The sequence below is a fragment of the Gymnodraco acuticeps genome, unplaced genomic scaffold (assembly GCF_902827175.1).
Source record: "Gymnodraco acuticeps unplaced genomic scaffold, fGymAcu1.1, whole genome shotgun sequence".
Lineage (NCBI taxonomy): Eukaryota > Metazoa > Chordata > Actinopteri > Perciformes > Bathydraconidae > Gymnodraco > Gymnodraco acuticeps.
This window is the reverse complement of record NW_022992126.1, coordinates 497,305-523,527: the sequence shown is the minus strand read 5'-3', so window position 1 is coordinate 523,527 and position 26,223 is coordinate 497,305. Positions and strand designations below refer to the sequence as shown.

General features: G+C 40.3%; 1 protein-coding gene across 2 annotated transcripts; it reads right to left on the bottom strand.

The window, feature by feature from the left end:
* Positions 1-64: 64 nt before the first annotated feature.
* Positions 65-26,085, bottom strand: LOC117537865 (inactive rhomboid protein 2-like). 2 transcript variants are annotated; one of them, XM_034203244.1, is made up of 19 exons: positions 25,951-26,071; positions 19,764-19,827; positions 15,092-15,241; positions 12,478-12,647; positions 11,070-11,253; positions 10,254-10,475; positions 9,968-10,096; positions 9,448-9,557; positions 8,934-9,152; positions 8,595-8,706; positions 8,146-8,220; positions 7,421-7,582; positions 6,824-6,909; positions 6,605-6,668; positions 6,166-6,260; positions 5,988-6,063; positions 5,804-5,904; positions 4,789-4,942; positions 65-2,334 (listed from the first exon to the last, which is right to left on the bottom strand). In XM_034203244.1, exons 3-19 carry the CDS (start codon positions 15,227-15,229, stop codon positions 1,903-1,905), a joined length of 2,529 nt encoding a protein of 842 aa, XP_034059135.1. In that variant the 5' UTR covers positions 15,230-15,241; positions 19,764-19,827; positions 25,951-26,071; the 3' UTR covers positions 65-1,902. The 2 variants fall into 2 exon arrangements, with proteins under 2 accessions (XP_034059135.1, XP_034059136.1); XM_034203245.1 differs by lacking the exon at positions 19,764-19,827 and having other exon boundaries at positions 25,951-26,085.
* Between the last annotated feature and the right edge of the window lie 138 nt (positions 26,086-26,223).

Here is a 26,223-nt window from a genome sequence, read left to right as displayed (position 1 = left end):
TTGGGTCTCAATGGTGTGGCGCCAAGTACAGAAAATGTAAAATAATTTGATGACAGACACAACCTCAACGTTCACTAGGTAACTGAGTGAAACTCATTTTTAATAGTGACATTTATTTGAACATAACTGTGTTAACACACATATATTTTCACATATAAAACTGAAGCAAAACAAAACAGTACCTCGAAAATGACCTGAAGTTCATTTAAAAATGTTCCTTTTTCATTCCAATAATCAGAATGAGTGAATATATTTGGTCCCAAAGCAAGCGCAGCAGTTGTTTCTCTTCAGATAAACACTCAGGTCAAAAGGCACAGTGAAGAGGTTTCCTAAAGATAGGTGGGGGTCATTATTTACACTGCTAGAGTCCTATGTTGTACACAGACAGCCTTTACAATTTAAATAAAGTGGTGTTTGCCCAACATATAACCTTGTTGCACTTAACAACTCATGTTGTCAACATGTTGATAATCAGTAAGTCAGCCCCTTAGACACACTCTCATAATCTCATAACTCACTCAGTAACTCACATAATCCTCCAACAACAGGCTTTCCTAACAGCTCGGTCCACAACAGAATCACCAACAACAACAAACCAGCTCAAAGATAACGGCAGGGGGAACTGTGGGAGAAATCTTTCAATTCAGGTAAACAACTTCTGACAACCATTTATCACATTGTCATCAACAACCTAACCTGGGTCATGGATTTGAAAACCAGAGCAACCAGCTGCTAGCTTCCAGACAAAAAGGTAAAAAGGTGAGTTTAAATGACATGTGGTCAGGAGTGTTGGCATTTCAAGAGTCATAAATTACAGTAGAAAACTTACTTGGATTCAACAAAACGGTCTGTTTAGATGATTACTCCCATGGACATTTTACAGTAAGCATACAAAATGGTTTAGGCACCACTGTGTTATGAGACGTTACACATATGAGACATGATGTGGCATGGACGTAAAGAAATCTGAGGGATTGTGAAGAACAACATGCAAATACAATACAAGCATCCAATGTTGTTGCTTTGGTAGGTTTGGTGTCATGTGATCAGCATTCAGTAAGTTGATCACAGGCAGAATGCAAAAGTCAAATGAGGCATCTTTGTAGAATGGCATAGTCTGTTTAAGGCAACTAGTGGTTTTCGATTGAAATCTTACCTTAGTTGACCACTAATATATTTCCCTTTAACAATTTCAGCTGCACAGTTAATACTTGGAACACCTTGTTAACATTAGCCTAACATATCACGGCTCCAAAAATTAAGAACAAGCCTAGTGCATACTTACAAAAGAGCGAAGATTAAAACGTTAGAACTCTGAAAGCCTTTCAAGATTGATAAAACATATAGAAGCAGCAGATCTGATTGACAGCGTCACTGAAAACATGAATGAGTGGCAGCAGGAAGCGTCTGATGTGTTTCAGTTCACCGAGGCCACAAGACACCGGAAGACCCGGAACATTCTCCCTTTCATCTCAGCTGTTTGTCCTCCATAGCATTAAAGGGACAAGGGATTGTAGGCCATTGGTCATTATTTTGGCTTCTTTCGATTGATGTGACTTTGAGCTGAAGGAACCAAAGAGACTCTGGCGCTATAGAGCTTTTCCTTGAGGTCAACCCAGCTCTGCACGTTTTTGACGCCCTAAGTGTCTTTTCTTGTCCTTTGAATCTGCCAGCCCATTAGCTAATTAACATGCCAGGTAGTAACACACTTGATTGAGGCTGAGTTAAGTTTGTCTGAAGTCAACAAGTCAGCAGGCCGAGGAGAAGAGATTAATTCAGTTCACTTCTCATGGATGAATTGATAAAAAAAAATATATGATAGTCAGATTTTAAAAGGCTCCCGACTGGATCTGGTGACAGCTGACCCACTCATCAGTTAGAAGCTGGTGGTCAGCATGGAGACTAGTGCACCACGTCGTTAATGTCATGGTCTATATCGTATTTTTCACAGAACTTGCTAGTGAAGGGCAGGCAGGTGAGATGCTCCAGCCAGTGCCAGTTAATCGGGCGAATGTAAAACCAAACGACGAGTGAAGACACCAGCCCGATGTACGCCAACATGGAGACAGCGATGAGGATTCGTTTCCGATACTTGTCGAAGGTCCCAAAGGTGATGTAGGGCAGGAAGGCGAAGGAGAGCAGCATGCCGCTGAGGAAACCAAATATGTGGGCGATGTTGTCGATCCACGGCAGGAGGCCGCACAGGAAGAGGAAGAGCACGATGCCAGACAGCTTGAGGAAGGCTTTCCAAGGCTTCTCCAGAATCTGCCAACCTTGAAACAGCTCCACAAACAGGCAAGCAAGGAGGCCGAACTGAGACCCTGCCGGACCCACCTGGAGGAGGACAAGAGATGTTACAGACTATCCCACAATTGAATTCAAAGGAAGGATTTCAGTCCCGACAAAAAGTTTTGCGGTCTTTAGGATGAAATTGAGGAGTACCTATGTTTGTAATTTCTTACATTCTATTGGAAGTTTTTCATGGAGAGTAGGATGCTCACAGGTTTGATAGCATTGTTGTTCAATTATATTTGCTTAAAAAAAGCTATTTGACTTCTGAAAAAAATGAAAATACTCTATTTGGTAGATAACACACAGGGTTATTGTACTGATTGAGTTTGAATGTGTTACAGTGGATTTGGTAACCAGAGTTATCCATAATGTTTCAATGTTGAGTACTTGTTTCCAAGCAGAAAACAATAACGACAAGTTACCAGGACAGTCATTTAGGTAACACTTATTTAAACTGAAACATCTGTAGGAGAGTTTTAGCAACATGGCGTCTCCTGTTATTTTCCATCTAGTTCTATGGAGGAGCTATACTACGAGCCGTGGTCCGGCAATAAAGTGGAGCAGATTAAAGTGACGTCTGAGTTTGAAGGCTTGGCCTGGTCAAAGGCAGATGGCTAATCTTTGACGCCGTTAAACCCAAACAGAACAAACAGGAAAGGAACACGGCCGGGCGCTCCACCCACACACTCCAGACCCGAGGACTAAAACGTTCCCAACACCAGCCGTGCGGTCACTCACTCAGATGTTAGAGGATGGCGCAGAGGACACCTAGTAGAAGTTAGTTTGTTAGAAGTGGGAATGGAAACATTATAATTTAGTATGTTTTCATTCATAATGTCAATGCCGTTACCCATTACTTCGTATGGTCTGGAAAATATTATCCTCGTCTGCACATGCTCACCCACTCAATTCAAATTAAGATGTTATTCTGGAAAAACATAATCCAAGTCTAATTGTATCCAGTTTATTAAATTAGCTTTAATTGGAGAGTGTTGAGAGAGGGGGGGGGGGGGGGATTGTGGGATGACACATGTAAAGGCTCAGTGATTAAAGCTGGCGTTTATTTAAAAAAGATTACACATCTCAGCCTCATCCAGTTTTTCATTTTAGATGTATGACTAATTTATGAGTTTTAGGAACAGTTCTGTTTTACTTGTGAGATGTAATTATTACAGTCACAGCCACAGTCACAGAGTCTCCTTAACTCAACAGTTAAAGGATAATCCACTTAAACTGCCTCCTTAAGCGCCTTGACCGTCACAGTTGTGCCTTGCGTGTGCGTCCTCCGGTTATTCCTGGTGTGTGGAGACCTGTGAGTTGGTCAGCACTAAGCAGAGCTGCATGGTGGGATTTCTGGCTCTCAAGTGCGTCATACTGAGAGCCACCTCATGTCACACCACGCATATATCAGACCAGAGTAATTGGTGATGGCTAATGAAGTAGATAATGACAGCTTTGATGACATCAAGACATAAATACAAGAGTGAAGACTCAAGGGAAAGTGTGTCAATGTTAAATAGTTAGGTTATTTTTTCAGGTTCATACCAAAAAGACTCAAAGCAAGCGTCAATTCTGCATAAATGTGGTCCAAAGTGCAGTAGCTGTTTACCCGCACAATGGCACAAGACTAATCCCTTAAAAAGGGAACGTGTGCTTTACACAGACACAATGAGGAGAACAGGCGTGCCAGTCAGAAGTGGGTAATCCAGTTTGTTTAACACGTCCAGTGTTTGCACAGATCAACAAGTGGGTTTTTGCAGATTACATTTTGGATTAGAAACCTCTATAACAGTAGGGTTACTCATAATAAATATTCTAACTCAACTTTAGCCACATGAAAATCCAAATATATCCCACATTAATAAAAAAGAAATCTGCAAAATACGTTTTTTTGTTTCATGTATTAATGTGATGAAGGTAAAATCAAGTTGCAACCAACAGAAGCCAAACCAATGACTGCCTAAAAAGATAGATCCATTCTCAACTTTAAAGCTACGATCAGTGTTTGTAAATGTCAGCAGAGGATTTACTTCAGGTGATCCAAGATCATTAGGGAATGCTGTACTCTAAAACATACACCACCTGAGGAGCAGTGCTCTTGGTTGGTTGGCAGTGCTCTCCTGATTGGAAGGACCCCTGTCAATCGTATAATGCCTTATCCAATGAAGCTCAGTTTCTCCAGGCACTTAACAGTTAACACTATGAGGTGTTTCCTTTGCCCCTCCAGACCTTTCTAAATGGGGTCAGAGCTGCTTGAATAATCCCCAGTATGAGAAATTCCCTTCCAGTAAGGGAGCCAAGGTAATCTAAGGTAAACTGAGTGGGGAAAGCAGGCAAACAGACCACAGTTACAATGGAAATTATGATATGTATGCCTTTTGAAAAACATTTTGTGACAGCATCAGAAACTGCTGGAATATGGTTCATGTGGGTCATTGAGACCATATTCAGCAGCTATAAAGTCTGAATGTAGAGGCGGCGCGGAGGAAAACTGACCTCAGCTCTGTAGGGCAGGAACAGGGCGGAGGCGATGTTTCCGGTGATACCGCTGAGGATGTAAATGATGGAGATGCGGACCCAGCCTGCCAGCTTCTCCAGGTCTCTCAGGATGGTCATCTGGAAGATCACCGACACCAAGCAGTGCAACAGCCTGCACACACACACGTCACAGAATTTAACATACATCCAGTCTGCTGGTGTTTCAGCTGGAGCTGGGCAATAATTCAATATGATAATTTATTGACCTCAATGGAGTATATTCTGAGAAAATCAAGATATCGTGCTACTCAACTGAGTGGGCTAAATAGATGATAAAATACATATAATTAACTCAAAAGTGTCAGAAAATCTGATGTGGAATATTTTGAGGAAATATCATTACAATATTTTACACTTTACATTACCACTCAGTTTCTCCAACTTTTAAGCTCCATGACCCATGAATACAATAGTACATAGAACTCTGTCAGGTATTACATTCACACAGGAGTACAAGAAAATACGCTCTACCATGTGGTGATTTCATATAGACTTTTCATTTATTGAATCATCAGAAATAACAAGATATCTCCTTCATTGGGATAGACAATTATTTTGCCGGACCTGCAGGGTTTCCCACGTGCCTCGTGTTAGCACTAAGTATCAGTATTCACGTGAGTGAGCAGCTCACGGGCTCTTGGGGCATCAATTAGAAATACTGCATTCAGTTTGAATCCTGAAGGATGCTGACAATGAAACCTAGTAATTATTCATAGCAAAATGACTGAGGCAGCTCATTGACTCAGCGTAATAGGCTTAACACTTTGTCAAAGCATAATATACATTCTTTCACGGCTCTTTAGCTGTTATGGAAAGTTACATGTGCAGTAGATACATCTATACTTGAATGGCTGACTCAACTTAAATGATCAGAAAACAAGCAAATAATACTAACAAATAAGAGCCTTATCTATGTTTTAAAAAATGATAACTTAGGATGTCTACGGATGTTTGTGAGTGTTGCGGTGCGTACCCAGCATGGAGGAAGAGAGAGAGCCAGAGCCGGTAGAACTGATCAGGAACATCAGGGTTGAGGAACGGCAACAAGCCACACACATCATCCAGACAGTGGATCTGCACAAGAGAAGTTTATGGGTTCAGAAATGTACCAACACACTGGCAGAAACACACACACAAACCTCATGCACACACACTACCTGTGAGCAGAGTGTGGCTTCCTCATGGAAGTAGCCATGCATGAAAGAGCAATACTCTCTGGTCGTGATCTCACATCTACAGGAGGGACAAGCAAAAGGCAATTTAAGTTTCCTCGGAGACTCTGGGATTTCAGCGGATTAAGAGGTGGAACAGAGAACTAAAGGTCACACATCTCACCTGCCCTTCGTTCCTATGCAGCACGGCCGTCCCTTGATTTTACAGTCCATGTGTCTGTAGCCGGTGTGGTTCCACTGCTTTGGTAATGTACACACCTGGAGAGGGACAAGCAATAAGCCATTACACAGAGATAGGGGTGGACTGAAAGTAATTATAGTACCGTAAGTTTGTTCTAATTAAATATCATATCTATCTGCATTAACTTGGCATGCCATGAAGACGCCATCACTTTATATATGGTGACAAAACTGGATTTAAAATGTGTGTGACAACTTCATACCTATGATAAAAAACATAAAAACTATAACACAAAAAACCTAAATGAACCCTTCAAATTCAAAATATACATGTGGTATCACATTTGGTATATTTCTTGATAAGACGAAGAACATAAGTGTAGAAAATAAATGTCCATATTAGTAGCAGTGTGTCCCCTTACCGGCCACTTGGTGATGTCATTCAGCCACACATGAGGCTCTGCAGAGGCGGGCTCTTCACACACTCTGGTCCCAACATGCAACACACAAGACACAAAAGAGGACATTAAATTACAAGCAAATGTTGGCATTAACTTCACTTAAAATTCATAGTGAAAACGCCGTGATATTTTTTTGTCCATATATCATGTGGCACAATGACCACATACACATCATCTCACCTGGGGTCCTGGTGACAGACAGAACCAGACGACCTGTTGATGTCCACTGGCTCATCCTTCCATTTAATAAACGTGGCCAGCGTCTCCTGCATATACAGTTATTACAGGATTTTATTTCAGTATTTGTTTGCAAAAAAACAAAGGAATTCAATCTTTAAAAGAAGAATAATAATTGGCCCTGTTTAAACCCCAATGTTTAGGACTATGGTGTATTTATTGGCTTGGGTTTTGGTTGTTTGCAATCTAACAGCTTTATGCATTTAATCTGTCTCACTGGGGCTTTAAGGCACTCGCCAAAAATATAAACATATCAGCTTACAAAAAATTGTGATCTACCCCAAAAAATATTTTTGTATTGAAAAAGGTAATTTTTTACAATTACCTGATTATAACTACAGATTATAATCGGACATTCAAGTGTTTGTACGCTGTTCTAGTCTGTGTTTAACTTAATCATGAATTTCCCAAAGATGTTTTCAATTGCAAGTTTTTGTACAAATTCATAACATTTTTCTTTCTCTGACTTCTTTCTCAAACCAAAGCAAGGTTTCTTATCCTGCAGGGCTAATTAAATAAGTTGAAGGATAATGTACTTACGGAGCAGCCGGGCTTGAGGGTCTGCACGCATCCGGAGTTATCATTCTGAACGCAGCAGCCCGACTCTCTCTCCAGATCTCTGGCCTTCTGGATCAGACTGACTATCTGAGTGTCCTTACGGATGCACGGGGAGAACTTGGCCCCCAGGTGGATCAAGTCGTCCTGAAAAATTGAGGAATTTATTAAAGACACTCAAACCTGGCAACCCACACAAAGTTAAGTGATTACAGTAGTACAAATTAAAAAATATGTTATATATGCGCATTTTATTTAGGTGTAGATTAACTTCTCTATCTTTTGACAAGTTGTAAAGACATTTCTTCGTAATACTGGCTACTTGAAACTTAATAAAGTGAGACCTCGCATGAGGTAAACAAAAATAATCTGCAACACATTTCACAGAGGAAGTTTGGAGCCTGATAAATGCAACAGTGTGACAGGAAATGCAGTATGTGATAAAATCGCAAGCTTAAGAGGGTGTAACCACGCATCAGGCGAGGCAAAAAGTGTGTGGTGTTACCAACGATACACAACTGTGAACATTTTAGAAAAAGGGTGAATATGTCTCATTTGTTTTACAATCTGGCTGTATGTACGAATTGCCGTACAATATTTAGGGAACATTAAACTTAAGTTTCATAATCCAAGACCAAGTTTACTGTAAGTGAAATAAGTGAAGATATAGTGAAATACAGCAGCTGAACTGACACCAGCAGCAGACTCACAGAGCTGGGACCAATCCAGAAGTTCTCCTGTTGGATATACTTGACGCTCTCATAAATGCCTTTGTTCTTCAGCACCTACAGAGGGCGACAGAGGGACACCGTTGGGAAATGATCTGCTAAACACACAGCATAATTAGCAGAAAACTAAACATTTAAAATTCTTTGTTCAATATTCATCTATGAGTCTTAAATGTGAGGGATTGGATTGCATCATATTGTTGAAGGTATTGTGTGTGCTTTCTTTATTTAATGCATAAGCCATGTATTGATTGAGCAGATTATATAAGGTGCACCCAGATAGCAGGTATTCCTGCATAAAAAATACTTTGGCAGTGCAGATAGCAGGATGTGTGTGTACTCTTGTTAGTCAAATGCAACCAATATTGCAAAAAAAAAGTCAACTCAGTCAGTATCTCACAGTAATCCTCTAAGTTTGGAGATTCACTCACCAGTTCAGACGAAGAATGTTGTGCAAACCCCACAGGGGCAAAGCCGTATGTACAGCAGGCCAGCAATGTGATTACTATGTGGACAAACGTGATCCAGTAGGCAAAGTAAGGCCTAAAATACACAGCAGAGAAGCACCATACATTAAGTGAAGCTAACACATGGGCCAGGAGTCAAACATCACATTATATGGAAGACAAATGTATTTCTTTATTTAAATGTGTGTAAAACTGTTCATATTGTAGCAAATTACAATCACTTGTATCTTTCTTCTCTCTGGAGGTTTAATGTCACTTTTGACTGCAAGAAATCCCCCCCACAGAAGAAACATTTTTCCCGACCTATGGCTGTGGATGTCCTCCAGCTGCTTCTGGATGTTGCTGCTGATGCTGCGTCGGTAGTGCCGGTTCAGCCACTTCCCCACAACGCCCATGCCGTACTGACGCTTTTGTTTGTCAAAGGCAAAGTGCTTGACTTGGGAGGCGATGCGACCCCCCCGACGAGGATGGCTCTTTTCGTGGCCTGCCATCGGCGTCCTGGGTGTTCGAGAAATGTCCTTACTGGAGCGGAAGAAAGGCATTCAAGGATAATAGAGGGAGAGAGTTAGTTGTGAAGGGAGCAGTAAGGTGGCGTCCGGACAGATTAGGAAGCAGAAAAAATACGAAGGAAACTAATGTAAACAAAGTATGTAGGCATATCGTGTAACTCTTCTTTGTTACTAGAAAGTACTGATGAGTAGCTTCAACACAGCTTTTGTGAATGAGAAAACTAGGGATTTCTAAATATTGCCCTCAGGACTAAAGGAGTGTGGGTGTTAACAGCATTCTTCCTAATGTTTTTTGTGTAGTTACTTACAGGCTGGGGAACTTCTGGTCTGGATACTCGCAGGGAGCAAAAGCTGCAGACATGGGCGGAGATTCAAATACGTCATCAGCCATAGAGTACAACTCACCATGGGCATCGACCTACACGGGAAAAACAATGGAGAGCAACAATTATTAGCAGCCAGGCCTCATATGTTTAAACAACAACACCCTGATCCTGCTGAAGCAAGGAAGGAGAAAAAACAGGTTATTTCTGTCAAACATCAGATTTCTGAATAGATTTGACATAAAGAAGGGGTATGATAGACGTTTGACCGTATTTACATTTGAGATATAAACGCATACAAAAATGAAGAAAGAAGGATCAACAAGGCAGAAGTGGTTGCTGAACAGACGCTGATATAAGAAATGAACAGTGAAAGTGAAACAGTGTTGAAGAAGTGCGACTGCTGACATTACCAGAAGAAAAAAGGAAATTGCAAAAGAAAGTTGCAGCAAAGAGACAATTTGTCGCCAAAGCGCCGACAGGAGGATGGAGAGTGTGTGCTGACCTTGCTGAAGAAGAGCGACTCGGACGTGTCTGCAGAGTCCACGGTGTCATCGTCCATCCAGCTGGGCCTGATGAAGCTCCTCTTGGGGAAACTGCGACCTGTCTGCGAGCCTGCCAACCCATTACGACCCTGAACAAAATGCATTAGTTATTTTACACATGCATAATGTTTCAGGGATAAGTTCTGATCAAAAACAATTAAAACACTGAAGGTATTTCATGTATTAGAGGTATTTGCAGAATATGAGAAAACAACCGGCCAGGTATATTTTTGGTAGCCAACCCACCTTCAGCAGGTTGGATGCGGCCCGGATGCTCATGCGGGCGACAGACTCTCTCTTGCGCCTGGGGAGGCGGCTGTAGCCGGAGCGCTGGCTGGTGAAGGAGCTGAGGGAGGTGACCCCCAGGGTGATGGGACCCCCCTGAGTGGCGTAAGGCGTCCTGGGGGAGCGACTGTCCACGTCATCTGGGCAACGGAAGGCCCGCCCCCGTGCCAGGGGATCAACAATCTACCAGAAACAGATGAACTATTTGCACCGTCAACTTGGCTAAAACTCTCTCTCGTGTGTGTCCATGTTTGTGTGTAAAGCAAATGAAAAACATAATGGGGCTAAATAAAAACTCTCATCACGTAGGTGAACGTCGGTATGAAATAAAGAAAATAAAATAAAATAGTGGATGATGAGTAGATGAGAAGAGCTGGCAGTGACTTGATCCATCTGGAGAACAGATGGTCCACGTCTGTCACCTCACAGCTATCTACTTTATTAAATCCAGACACATTTTCTCTCTTTAAAAACTTTCATTATGATTTACTCCTGTTCGTCCAGAGAGACCTCTAAGCTTCATAAATGATAAATGTTGAACATTGTTAATGTTATGACACAATACCTAGTGAGTGGAAAGACCCCATGATTCAGATAGCTGTGCCTGTATGTTTGCTGTGTCTGTAACTTATATCCATGGTAGGATATTTTGGAATCAGGATATTAAAGATGTTCCTCAACAAGTTATGTTGAATAAAACCTCACTATGTGAATAATTGGCTGGATATGAAAACGTAATTTGAGAAACACAGTATGTTTCTGTGGACCATAGATTACCTTGGGCATCTTGTGTGCTGCTGGTGACTCCAGGCCCTGGTCGAAGCTGGTGGCCGTATCAGGCTCTCTGTACTGGACCTTCAGTTTACCGTAGCGCTGGCTGCAGTGGCGCAGGCTCTTCCTGTGCCATACCTGCTGCTTCGTCTCACAGTCTTCCCCCACCCCAAACCACTGGGCTGTATTCCTACACATACAGAGAGAAAAGGGTTGCTGAATGAATCATTTCTGTAAATGATTATAAACTAACTCATAATGCTGCTCTGTCCCCCATTTGCCGAATCCCTGATGTTTTCTAGTGCCTCACCGGACTCCATCCGACCTTCTTGTGAGCGTTACTAGCCTAACATGCAGCCACCACTGTAATCTCGATGTGCAAATATAATACTAATATCATTAGCGTAGCCTTATCTTATTGAAAATGCTCAGAGATACTGTGTTTAACCAAATGAAAAGACATGGATTTTAGCATTTTTGTACTGAACTCTTTCCCTTCTCCCTCAATATAACTTGAGGGCTCTTGTGATCCATTCACATCATGTTTGCTTTTTCATAGACAATTCATCTGTTGTTGATAATGTCTATTGATCAGGGATCCTGAAGAGGATTTTTGCTTAATTAACTGAAAGGAAAAGCACTTGCCTTTCTTGGATAATACACTTTAGTGACATGTTTTTTTTGTTTTTGTAAAAGAGCTAATGACCACTCCGACAGTTCATATTCATCATAAGTTTCTAATTTCCAAGAGGTCAGAATTGACTCTAGAACAACATATATATCCTTTATTTAAGGTAAAAGACTCATTGAGATTAAAATCTCTTTTCCAAGAGCGACCTGGCCAAGAAGGGCAGCATGTACGAAGTTACAACAGATAAAACACAGACATGACAGGCAGACAAATACAGCTGTAAAACACAAATAAAATGGCACATTAGCCAGTCAATATGCGAAATAAAACAAACTATTAAAAATCATTCAAAACTGGCTAAATTTAAAACGATTTTAGGATATACGAGCACTCACATCTACCAATGGTGTCGTGTTCTCTGTCCTTTAAGATGGACCTGAATTCCCCCATAGTGATTACATCTGAGAGTTTCAGCTCCTTCTGTACATTGTTCCAAGCTGTGGGGGGGGGGGGGGGCAGCATATTTAAAAGCTGTTATACCCAGTTTTGTTCTCACTGTAGGAACCAGCATCTGAATATAATCTTGGCAGCGCAGGCCATATAGACTTTCTCTTTGACACATATATGTGCAATTGTAGGAGGGAACCAACCCAAGCAGAGATTTATAAATAAAACCCAACCAATGGGAAAGTCTGCGAGCAGACAAAGATGACCAATTAGCAGCAGCAACATGAATAAAAAAATAAAATAAACATGACTTAAACAACAGTTTCTTCCTTTTACCTGCGGATGCTTTGTGAGAGCGATGTTTGTCTTCCAAACTTTGCCCTTCTGTCTCTGAAAGAGAAGCCTCCGTCTCCTGCTCCGTCTCCATCTCTGGCTCCACTGATGCTCTCTGACACAGAACCAGGTGCTTGACCACCTGCACTTTTTTTCAGGGACGGTCGTAGAGGCTGACCAGAGGAAAAGGAGAAAAAAGTCAAACAATTATCAATGTGAATAGTGCCTACACAGAGTGGACAAATGTGCTATTTATTATTGTAACGATTACTTTTGTAGGAATATTACATGAACCTAAATAAAGCAGCAGCAGTGGGATGGATAATTATGAAGGTCTACAGTACTTAACCAGCCAATTAGCAGACTGCAGGGAACACCTCCAACGATAGCATTATTCAAAACCTAAGACTATTACGAAAGTAATTAGGTCATTATTGTAATGACTACAATACTCTTTCTCAGATACAAGACTAAATCCAAGTATTGAGATATTTGGATTAAGTGCACGTTTAATGTGCACACAGTCAATATTTTGTGTGGTCGAGTATTGCTAAAAGGGCCCTGCTCTCTTAAACACCTACTTGTGTATGCTGTTTTATAGTGTTCTTCAATGATGTGACTCCTGTGAGTCCATTATCTTAACCGTCAGTGATTTTGCAGACAGTGAAGTTAATCGTGTTGTCATTCAGAGAGATAATGGGGCTCGAAGCAAGCGGTAAGTGAGCCATAAGCTCAGATTGTGAAGATACACGGAGCCACTTTCAGAGTACTATGGTTGCAATTGATCAATTCTACGATCTTAGACACTTCATGCAGGATTTGTTCATTTAAATCGCTCTATAGATTTACATTGACGAGTCAAGCTAATCAAGATGAGCATGGGTAAATCACAGGTAAATGTTGTGTTGGACTCACTTTCTGTAGATAGTCATATTTGGTGAAAGCACCAACAGACAAGCACACACAAAATAAGACTGTACTGTTGTGTTTTAATGATAAGGACAAATTATAAAAAATGTAAATGTTTTCAAATGTACATTTTAGAAGTAACTACAGTACATTGATATGTGTATTATAATGGGACTACTACAGTTCGCAGCCTGAGTGGAGAGCCCCTGTTTATGCGTCTTCATTGCTCTTTAGTAACAACTAGCTACAGTACATGCCCAAGTCCACACGTTATTTGCATGTTTATTGCACTGGTTGCTCTTTAGTTTAACCATAACATGCTCGATTAAACTCTAAGTACCTACTCCTTTGTGTAGCTGAAATGCCATATGTTGTTGTGTGCATGGGGTCCACTGAGGGAAATGTATGGCCTTGTGCCCTTTAACTAGAAGATAGCTGTTTAAAATGCCTCCGGTCTGAGCAGACGGCAAATTCAGAGGTACAGGGGAAGAGATGCTACAGCACGCTTTAATCCCTTTTATACTGCTCTAAGTATGTTTGTACCTCTCAGTGCATATTGAAACTAGGGGTGGGCGATACCACAACATCTGGGTACGATCCGATACCAAGTATTTCAGGGCCAGTATCGCCGATACCGATACTTTTTAAAATGAAAAGCGTCTTATGTACTTTCATGTAGGGGAGAGCTGCATGACATGGTTTTTGAGCTGAAAGCATCATAAATAGATGATTAAAGACAGGACAGTTTTTATAGACAAATACACGTTTTACTTTTGCAAATGTAAAGTGCAAACATGAAAAATAACAATACAAAGTGGCCACAGTAGCTAACTGCCTTGTTGCACATATCACAGTTCGCTAAGTGTTCATTAACAGTTGTGCAATAGCTCCACACAACGCTCCTCTTTCTCTCAGCCATCATGCACGTGTGTGTGTGTGTGTGTGTGTGTCAATATTTTGGGATCGATCCGCCCACCCCTAATTGAAACTTGGTTGGAATGATTTGTAGGTATGGCCTCTCCTTCCAAAGAGTCCATCAACCCGAGTGAGCTAAATTACTTATGACAACAACTGCTGCAAGGATGCATGGGAATATTCAAAAAGTATTAACATAACTGCTAACAATGTTTTTATCCCGAAACTTTATAATGTCCTGAAGTAAAACACTTTTATTTTTTCAAATGTCAGGACTACTTAATTGGGTTAGGGTTAAACAAAAGCACAACACTAGGCACTATATAATGGCCATTAAAAACATAATAATGAAAGCTGGGCAGAGATTATTTGTGGAATATTACTTAGACACTTTCATTCTGTCTTAAAATACTTTATGGAGAAAAGGCAGAGGTTTTGGTAAGGTCAAATGTCCATCAGTTTATAAGGTAAAGACTGTAATTGCAACAGAAACACTTTTTTTATTCGCAGTCAGCAAAAAGCCATTTACTGTACAAGCAAATGTCTATAAATAAAGCACTATTCTTGCTGTTGATTTAAAAAAAACTCAAAGCCTAGTGTCTACCATTATAGAGGTTGCAGCCTGAGGGTGTTTTTTGATGAATGCATGGTAAAAAGCCCCTAACACCAACACTTTGAGAGGAAGTAGTGAGTCATTGTGATTCTGACACATCTTTATATATACACTTTTACGTTTAGACCCCAAGGAGGCCAGGCAGTGAAAGACAGGGTCCGGTCAAAACTGTCAGCCCACCTGTTTTGCCGGGTCGTGGGACATCTCTTCCTCAGGTGGAGGGATGGCGATCACAAGGCTGTGCGGCTTCTTGCTCTTCAGACGGCTATCAGACGGACCCCCGTTTGGAGGAGGCGCATCGCCCCCCTGTGAGGCCATCCTGTCACAGTGCTGGAGAGGAGAACATCATAGAGGTCAAAGACAAGTAGAGACAAATGCTCAGAAACTGAAACGTAAATAAGGTTGTATCAAGTCTGACTTGTGGCGGATGTGTGCAGAGCCACCCCTTTACTTTATTAGGCCAAACAGTAACTCAAATATGAAACTATTACTGTCTGCTAAAACAAACAGTCTCTTTAACAACAGCTGGCTCTGCTCCGGTACAATCTGTTAAAGAAATCATTGCCTCTAAGATTACTGTCATTGGCAATTTCTTAAGTGATTCTTAAAAGGCTCTACATTCACTTCCAGCAGATGAGAAATGGTGTTGTATCAAGGATAGCGACTTGCCTTGATACACAGCGCTCAGCTCATTGATCTGAGTTCATGTAATTATAGGAGAAGAGGCTGGAGGGAAGGAAGGGGGGGTGTCTGGTGGACGGTTTTACTGAGAATATGCGTCTAAAAATGGAAGAAACAGAAGTTTCCAAAACAATTCAAACATATTATACTTCTGTGATTGGCAATGCTATTCTAATAGTAACACCAGTGCAGAAACAGTTCAATACTTGTAAGTGTTTCATTCATTTAAATGTATTTACATGTCATTTGCCTCAAGGGATTGAGTGTATTTTATAGATGTATGTATATATTTGTCATTATATATTGAAGGTGATACGTTTAAAATGATATAGGAAATGTTCAGGAAAATTATTAGTTAATCCATTTAGTGACATAATAACCAGATGCACATGTAAGGTACGTAATAATAATAATTCCAAAGCACTTATAACTCTGCTTATTATTCAGCAGAATTGCCCACAAAGTCATAATAAAAGGGTTCGTTTCTATAGGACAATCCATACGGCACAATCTATATAATAACTGACCATTAAATAAAAGTATGACATCATACAATACTGTCGATCCCAACCAGAGACCTACGATTAAATACATTTCAAATCCAAGATCAATTCAAGGACATTGGTTAGACACTTAAATAAACCAGGTATCACCTTATGTATGTTCTTGAACCACTAATGAAAAAGCAACTGATACACCAGCTGTAGAGGGACACCCGATGACATCACATGACAGAGATCAATATTGCTCTCAAATCATCAAGCTTGCTCCAGGAGGTTAGAAATCGACATCCTTGTCCTCGGTTTGAACTAAAAACAGCCTTGCATTAAAAAAGTACCAGTGGGATGGCTGACCAATCGAGATCAACGTGTCATACAGCCACTGTTTACAAACATCATATATTTACCTGAACTACATCAGGTGCTCACGCTGCACACTTTGGACTACACAAATGATATGTAAATCATATCTGCAGTCCAGTTGTAATATAATTCATAACCAGTCCTTCGGCCTACCTACCCAGGCTAAAGACCATTATTAAAAACGTACTTATCCTCGTCTTCGAGTCTTTACCAATCTCAGTCAAGCAGCCAGTCTATTCCTGGAGCTCAGATTGTCCCGTAGCATTACACTGCACATTTCCAGAGAAATCAAAGGCATTGCAGGCATGAACAGATAAGGACACAGGCCTTGGCCAACACATCCATTATGTCATTATGCTCTTGAAAGCTTTGAAGTTGTCCACGAGTTGTGATCTATAAAGTCAATGCGAGACCCGGGGTGTCTGTGGCAGGAATGGCAGCAGCTGGGAAATCTGACACCAGCTCAGTCAATAGCGCAGTTTCAACTGCAGAGCCAATACACGGTCCGACAGGGCTTCACATATTGTTCATGTCACTTATTCTCCCCCCCCCCCCCCAAGAAACAGCATTTCAATAATGCCATTATGCTAATAGGGGTGTATGTTTCAATCCTGCTAACAGTCTTTTTGATTGTGTGTTATAAATATTTCATGATTGGGCAGAAAGCCTGATGGAGTCCTCTAGAGACAGAGTACAGGCTTCTGGCATCTAGCCTGTGGTTTAGTTGAGTAGTGGGTACCGGCTGGAACCCCCCCACTTAGATAATGAAATAGCAAGGAATTTAGCTAATGGACAGAGCACTCGAGTGCGGGCAGACGGCTGCTGACCAAAGCTTACGAATGTAGACGGGCAACGGACGACAAATTGTATCCTCCAGAGGAAAGATAACAGGGATAGAAACCTACAGGAAATGAGGCTGAAACCCGGGACAGAGAATACTTACACATGAGAATAAATACTCAGCTATCTTAATGATATACATAGATCGAAACATAATCGTGATGGCAACAAAAGTTATGTTTTTCTCCAAAGAAAATTCAAACAACAAGAGACCTGATATATAAAACTAGCAGAGTGTTCGTACCACCAAATGATACCATATCTTAAGAATGAGGTTGGTTATTTTCACTATACATAACCATTATTTCCCCCAGCTGTGTGGAGATGGTAGTGCGTCAGCGGCACCATAAGGGCATGTTGGCTCAATACACATGGATCACCTCTAATCATTAACCATCTGTGCACTCTCTCTGTAAACACGTCTAGTTAATGTGTGTTTCATTTTCTAAAGAATATAGCTGCTTCAATAAATCTACTAATCGATGAAAGAACAATTATTGCAAAATACTTTGATGCATAACAGTTGTTGAAAAATGGAAGTAAATGCTGTTTTCAGCCTCTGGAATGTCGAGATTTCCTGTTTATATTATATCAAACTTAATATCTTTGTTAATGTTTCTCTATTTTCTGAGATTCTATAGACCAAACAATTAACCGTAGCATTCGTTACGAAAATAATCGCCAGAATAATAGATAGTTAAATAACCAGCAGATTAATGAATAATTATAGTTTGTTTTAGGCAAAATACACACAGTATGATATTACCATGGAATGACAAGAAATAAAAGAAGATATAGTAACGTTAGAAAAACAAGGTAAGTTACAAAAGAGCTATGAAAGAAGGACACATTAGAAACCCCGGGGAAATAGAATCGTATGAGGGATTCTCCATCCTCATGTGTCGAGGGAACCTGTCAGCTCCCTCGCTGCCACCTCAGATCTCAAAGAGTCACGTGACAGAGGCATGTCCACGATGACATCATACATAGCGAATGTCATCACATGACATGGACAGTACCATTGGCAAGTGTCTAACAATCCCCTGGTTCATTGAAACTATTCATCACTTGCCCATTAATCAGTGACTGTCAGTGTGTGTCCCTTGTGTGTGGTGAATCACGTGCTCCTCTGATTGCGTGTCACCATGGTTCATCTCTCCCCCTGAGGGAGGCCTGCCCTAATAATGAATCAGTGTTTGTTTGTGAGTATTCCTCTTTGACTGATGCTCTGTGAACCTGGAGACAGTGCTCGTTCCCTCGGAGCTCTGTAGTAGTGGACACATGTAACATACTACAGACACAGTGAGGACAAATTGTCCCTGTTGTGAGAGCTCCATACATAACCAGCATGCAGGGGTCAAGGGAACATATCAGGTTTCATGTTCTGCCTCACTCAATCTACACAGCAGTGGACCGACTGCACCGCGCACACACTTACTGTGACTTGTGTTGAGAGTGGGCAGCTCTTGACTGGTTGGGACTTAGGAGGCTTTTCCAGGCTTGGCAACCTACGTTTATTAAGACGAGTTGTATTGTTTGTCACGACATGCCTACAGTAAAAGCAAACAAACTCGTTCTCTCGCTGTATATTTTTGGCATTAATCTGAGCAGAGAGATCCGTTGGAAATCTACACAATGCGCCTCCACAGCAAAACAAAGCTGTGCTACTGTGTGGAGAAAAGAGCGGGTGTCACCGTTAAGTATTGACATGACTCTTCAGAGCTACTTGTAGTCCAGAAAGCGTAGAATGTACTTAATGGTTCAAAGTGAGAGATTTGAACAGCTTGCAAAATGGGCTTTCATTATAAAAGATCATAAAAGCAGTTCTAACTTTGAGTTGAATGATTATCTTGTCGCATGGCGGCACTTCAAACACTGATGTGAATCTGCAGAGACCTGGACTCCAGACAACAGCGCACAACAACATCCTTTCTTTTGAAGCGGATACTTGAGACTTTGCCTTTTCTTACTTCCTTTAACTAAAGTAAGAAGGAATAGGGTTGCAAAGGGCTGGCACATTTTTGGAAGTAGGTATTCATTTGCTCCTCGCTTTAACATTTTAAGTTTGAACACTGTACACATCGTCAGCTTGAAGTTATTTTCCCAATAAGTTAACTTGTAGCTCACCAACTCACCATTTGGCACATTGTATATCATTGACCAGTTGTTGAATTATTTGGCGAGTTTAAAGATAATGTCTGCTTAGCATATGGTCAAAGTTGTGTTTCTATCTGGATATGACATGGTCCATACAGCCTGAGTCGATAAACATCACATTTATTAGACATTAACTTTTACCCCAACATAATTGTGACCTAGACCGATACAAGTCAACATCGATTGAGTCATTTTGGGATTCGCCTTAAGTGTATAATCTTCTGTTGCATGTCTAGGGCAGATATAGCTGTTGTGGTCAGTGCTGTTAATCATTTATGCTGAAACCCTTGGAGCCGAAATGAGGAACTGACCTTCAGAAAACTGCCTCATCACTTCTTCTTCTTCTTAACACCCACCAAATCTCCTTTGTAGATCCTGACAACGACATACAAAAGGATGTGTACATGTTTGTTCACCGCCAGTGTTTATTCCATATACTCACAATCAACTTTAAACTACATCCACTCATGCGAAGCTTTTAAAAAATGACGAGAGCTGTAAAGATTCACCAACAAATCGCTTGTTAAACAGCAGAAAAGCACATTTATGCATAGACGCAACAATGCAAAGATCATTCAAAGATCAAACCACCGTGGATCAGATGATCCACCGCCAGTCAGGCAAGGTGTGGGGGATTCACATTAGCGGGATTTGTAATTGTTTCATTACCAAGACTACAGCTTTGAGGGTTGAACAGAGTACACGTGATGATGTTTGGACAACGTTCACATCCTCGCACAGTCGGTCAATGTGTGCACGACTACGTCAAGCACTAATATATGCGGGGGACTTGATTACACAAACAGTGTGAGCTAGAATCGACTGTCAATTTGCTCGACAGATCATTAATTACAAGATGTTGTTAAATCCCCGACCTTCATTCTGGCACAGTCACCAGTCCACAATGTTCCCTTCCAAAATGTCAAGCTTTGTTTTCGATTCTAATATCAGCTTTTCTTAAGGCCTAAACGCCATTGTGTAGGTCTTTTTGCTTTTTGTGGTTTCGTGACATTGTCCCTGTTTTTATCCTGTGTATTTATACCGCTTTCCTAATGATGTCGTTCTCTACAAAGCTACAAGGCCTTTTATTTGTTAAATCATCATTTTCTAATCTCTTCAAAAAAGCTACAACTTTTAAAGTAGTTAAGTGAATTGATTAAAATTGCAGCAAACAATATTTAACCCCATAAAATGCAATGACTCGTTTCATGTTCTCCCAAATGAATTTTCATACAGAATCTTTTCATCTCAACCGGCAGAGATGTTGGACTACTCCTTTGCTCTCATGGAAGCTCAGAAAGGACTGCGAGTGCCTTCAAATAAAGACGAGTGTTCTGCTTTTACAAGACCTTTCAAAAAGCAAATGTCTTTGATGGCAGCAGTGAAATGACATCCTTCTGATCAACTTCATACACATGAGGTGGACAACATGCTTGCCCTGATCATTACTGCACAGTCATCATGCCAGCAGAAGATTATCGGTTGAATGCTACTGAAGGCGTAGGAGTGTGTGTGAGTTCCAGTTTGTGTGTGTGTGTGTGAAGCCAAACAATTGAAACTGCCCCCTCATTCTTCACTTGCAAACACAGTATTTCATGGTGATGACTTTCCACAAAACCTTGTTTCTTTCCCATTACTCATCTTTGTCTGATAATAGCACTTTGGTGTTTCAAACAATCAATAGTTCCATTTCAAAGCTATTAGAAGAAAGACAATTCAAGTTCACTATTGAGGCATCTCGTTTGAAAACAGGGTTCCTGCAGGTTTCACCAACTCAAGACTTTTTAAGACCACTTTGAATAGAATTTAAGACCTATTTCACGGCAAGAAAGTATGAAGGAAAATTGCTATGAAAGAAGAAATACGAACATGAAATGTATTCATGTTCAACATAAGAACAATGACTGAACATAACAGCATAACAGTACACAGAACTGTGTGAGCGTGTTAGACAAAAAGTGTGTGTGTGTGTGTGGGTGTGTGTGTGTGTGTGTGTGTCTCTGTGTGTGTGTGTGTGGGTGTGTGTGTCTCTGTGTGTGTGTGTGTGGGGGTGTGTGTGTGTGTGTGTGTGTGGGTGTGTGTGGGTGTGTGTGTGTGTGGGTGTGTGTGTGTAGTGCTAGATCGTATACATCCTGGGTTTTAGGCGGCGGAAGTGCCATAATTGTGGATGAGAAGTCGGCAACTTTTGTATTAGAAGTTTAACGTTTACCCTAAATAGAGGAGAGTTCCGCTCACGCACGTCTTGTCACAAATATGAGGTTCATTAACGAATAATGAGATCATACTCTATAACAACATTAAAATGTGTGAAATATACTGACATTTAAATAATAATGGTTTGATTATTAAATAATAACTTGCAGTTCTTATTTGTGTTGCATTTATGGATAAAACCCAAAGAACATTTAGGATATATATATATATATATATATAAATACTGGTCAGATATCCACCAGATCTTTTAGTGATTTTTGTCTCTCTTGGAGAAATGTAATTGCAAAATCAATTACAAAAGTTAATCTGAAACAAACTCAAATACCATAATGAAATTAATTCACAAATTATGATTGTTATAACTTAAATGTTATATCTGGAAACACAAATACACAACCGAAAATAATACATTTAATATGCTCGTCTCTTGTCCTGGGTGGCAGATTAAGTTACTTCCACCGCCTAAAACCCAGGAAAAATAGTAGGAGCGGACTTCAAACACATTCCCCTCAACTGGTTTCAACCAAGCACTAAATTCGATGTTTTCCAACCAAATATGGTTGAACTTACACTTCCCCATATTTGTTTGTAAATAGATTCGAAGATACCTTAGTTTCTGAGTGCCACTACCACTTGGTTGCTAGGTTACTAGCTGGGTGTTCTCCGATAAGGTTCCATGTTGATTTAATTCAATACAAATTGTTTTTGGGGAACTGAAAGGCTCTTACCGTACTGGTTACTTTGTAGCCCGGACATTTCCCCAAAACACATTTAGACGCAATCGCAACACAGAAGTACCTTTCAAATCCGATCATTTTTAAGACCTTCTGAATCATATTTAAGACCTTTCTTATTTTTCTGGTCATATTTAAGACCTTTTTAAGGCCTTAAATTCAGATGATCAAATGTAAGACTTTTTAAGACCCCGCGGGAACCCTGTGAAAAGGGCCTTGGCTTAAATCCAACCATTCGAGAGACAGTTTGAAACATTGCACCATTTTCCATGAGTGTGCATGCCCAAACGTGCATAAGATGCAGCTACAAGAGTAACTGCTTGGCTCCCAGTCCAAGAATTCCTCACAGTCCTAAAGAGTTCACCAACAAATATGGTTCATACAGTGTGTGTACACATAAAAGAATGATTTTATTACTACACTGGACAAGTAAGACATGCTACCCCCCTGTATTTTTTTTATTTGTGAACTGCCGAGGTGCGAACATGTATACCAAACAGCTAACTTGTTATCGTTTGGTCAGAGAAAGTCTTATCAACAGGCCCAGCTTGGCTGTTAAAACTGAGAATGCCAAAGTAGTGTGCTCTCCCTCACTGTAAGATATGAAATGAGGTGTCAGACAGAACAAGAGGAAAGACAGTTTGTCCCCTTGTGGATCTCACAAGTAACATGAAGGAAGATGACTTGACTAAATGTCAATGGTAAGGTTGTTATGACCGACTTCCTGCACTTTTGTCAGAGAATACACAGAAAGCCTTTTAAGGTTTATGAGACTTTGGACTCAAAGCATTTCCGGAGCCTCCAAATAATTTCAGATAATGTGTCATGCTCTGTGGAACGAAGGTTGGCATGCTTGAAAAAAAGCCAGCAGCCTGTGCTCCTGTTACTAGAGCGGGATTGTTAATGTGAAACTACCTTGGTTGGTGATTGGCTAATGGTCACACAAGCCAAATAATCATGACATCAAGTGGCCAAAACCTGATCAGCTCATTTCCAGTTTGTTATATAAATGGATCAGGACAAAAAGTGAGCAATTCTTTGTTCCTGAAACTTTCAGAATCTCTTAACACAGAGGGGACACATGATGTATAAAATACATGAAAAAGTGGATTTTGCATAATAGGTGACCTTTAAAATCAACATGCATTTTGCTTACTTAATGAGTGATGAAGCGTATACCATGAACTCATGTTTCCTTATAGTCACGGAGAGTTCACTTCCTAGTTTGCACGGGGTCACAGTTTTCCTTGCGGCAGCCGTTGGCTCAGTGACAGGTGTGCAGGCTCCACTAATGTTGTTCCAGTTCAACAAGCAGATGCAGCTGTTGCTTAGTTGCTAGTTGTGCAAAGTACAAACAGCCTTCTATGCTTATAGTATGTCCTCTTTTCCTGCATTGACTTCACAGCTGCAGGACGTATGGCGTGTTAACAAAAGAATGCATTAAAAAAACATTATGCAATAGTGCTTTCATTGCTTCCTCTTTAACAGATGTGTTTGAACATACAGTGAATGTAATTCATGGTTTTTAGATGGGCACTTTATAATGATATAATAATGTTGGGAATGAATCTATGACACTAAACTAGGTGTATGCCATACAAGTAAACGGTCATTTTAAAACTAGCGCAACATAAGCTAAATATTTAGTCTGCATATTTAATTGTTGGTTTAATTGGCAGTTTTCATGTCCATATAGTGAGAGTATCATATTAAAAATTAGATTGCAAAAAGGACTTAAAAAAGAATAAAATGGTCATTATAAACAATTTAGTTTATAGACTAGTATGTATAAATGTTAAAGTGTTATTAAATACACAACACAATTGTTATGTTACAACTGTTTTCTAAACTAAAAGTGGTCCGTAAAAAGGAATTGTAATAATGAAACTGTGTACAGCAACACTGCCTTTGTTCACAGTTGTAATGTTTCCCACCAAACTGTTATCTAACAAGATATGGCTTTATTCATTTGCAATGTGTGACTAGCACCTTCTTCACCAGTGTCTTCTGCTCCTCCGTGTATGGAGAGTTACTAGAATATAAGACTACTATCACTATTAAACAAACTAATGAAAAAAGTCAATATGAGGAAGAAAACACTGCATTTTTATTGGTAATGTCCTCCACACTGCCCACTTCGGTATTTATTATGTAGATGGGGCAAATATCTGAACATCACTCGTTTAAAATTGCACATAAACCTAGAGTACATCAACTACAACATCAACATCTGTGTGAACTCAAAAGTACAAACTGAGCAACACTGACCTACTTTTTCACCCAGTTGGCACAGTTTTAAAACGAACTGATAATTCATCATCTACTAACTAAGCTAAAGCAGGTGTTTCCATTTCCAAATTAAGGACAGACACCATAGAGTCTAGACTGTATGACTGATACACATTTTTGGAGTCAGACAAACATATGATAAGGTTCGTTCTAATGAGACCCTTCTGAGAACTTATAGGCGATAAAAACACATACAGAATGATGTAACTCTCTGCACAAGGTGGAGAGGCATTGGGGGGACTGACAAACACATTAACAGTTATTTCTACATTGTGTACCAGCAGTAACTTTTTTAAGCAGCAATTAAATGACTAGACTGCAGAGGTGGACAAAGTTCTCAGATCTTGTACTTAAGTAAAAGTGCTAGGCTGTAGAAATACTATTAGTAGTTCTTCTAGTTACAAGAGAAGTCCTGCAATCAAAATGTTGGTCAAGCAAAAAAGTACAAAAGTAGTAGCATCAAAATATACTTAAAGTACCAAAAGCAAAAGTACTCATTCTGCAGATTGCCCCATTTCAGAATAATATATATTGAATATGTTCAGCATTAAAGTGTTATCAATGCTTATAAAAGGTGCGGCTAGTTGTATTTACCTTTTATTTTGCAGGGTAGCTTGTGGATTTGGTTTTTGGTTAGTGTAACTAAAGTCTTATTTAAGCGTGTTTTAATATTACACATCATTAAACTAAATCTGCTTTTTCTTTTTGTATTTACCTGAATTGAAAACTTTTTTTTTGTATTAGCCAAGTAGCCAGTACAGAAAATGTTTCAGGCATAGGTCAGAAAGTGTCAGTGTCAGTCAGTCCCCGTTAAACACAGTGTGAGAACACTCCCTCCTACGGTGTCTGATAAACAAATGGGAGGGGGTGTAGCAACATATATCTTTTTCGGCACATGGTGAACACCATACAACTTCACTGGGATAACTCAGGGAAATGAGATGAACTGTGGTATTCGTGTACATTTGTCCCGGCGGGCTGAGCAACAAAGGGCTTGTCGAGGCATGCTTTCAGCGGCTCGTTGGATGAAAACCACCGCTGTAAACCAACAGTGTTAAATGTTATTTAGTGTATTTTCTGCCCTTTAAAACAGCTTTGGCTCAAATATTATACTTAAAATTCATCTCTCCGGCTACTTATGAACGGTCATTTTGAGATATTGAATATGTTTTCATTGTAAAAACTCGATAATGGCCGTTGACTCAAACACTTTAAGTAACTTTTAACGTCCCAAGACCACCTTTAAGAATCATTCACTCACCTCCAAGAAGAAGTAACCGGGTTGTAATTCATTCAGCAGAAAGGTTAATATCCGAAATGCAACGTTACTGTAAACTGCTGTCCACCAGCGACTGAAGACTACTTCCCTCTTTTACTCTCCCAACATCCTGACTGCAGCTCCGTGGAGCAGCAGGGGGCGGAGCTACGACTGATGCACGGGCTCGAGCTCTAGTGAGCCGCATGTGGAAACTACAGGAGGTGGGAAGTTACTAAACATTTACTTATCTCAATTATAATTTATGAGATACTTGTA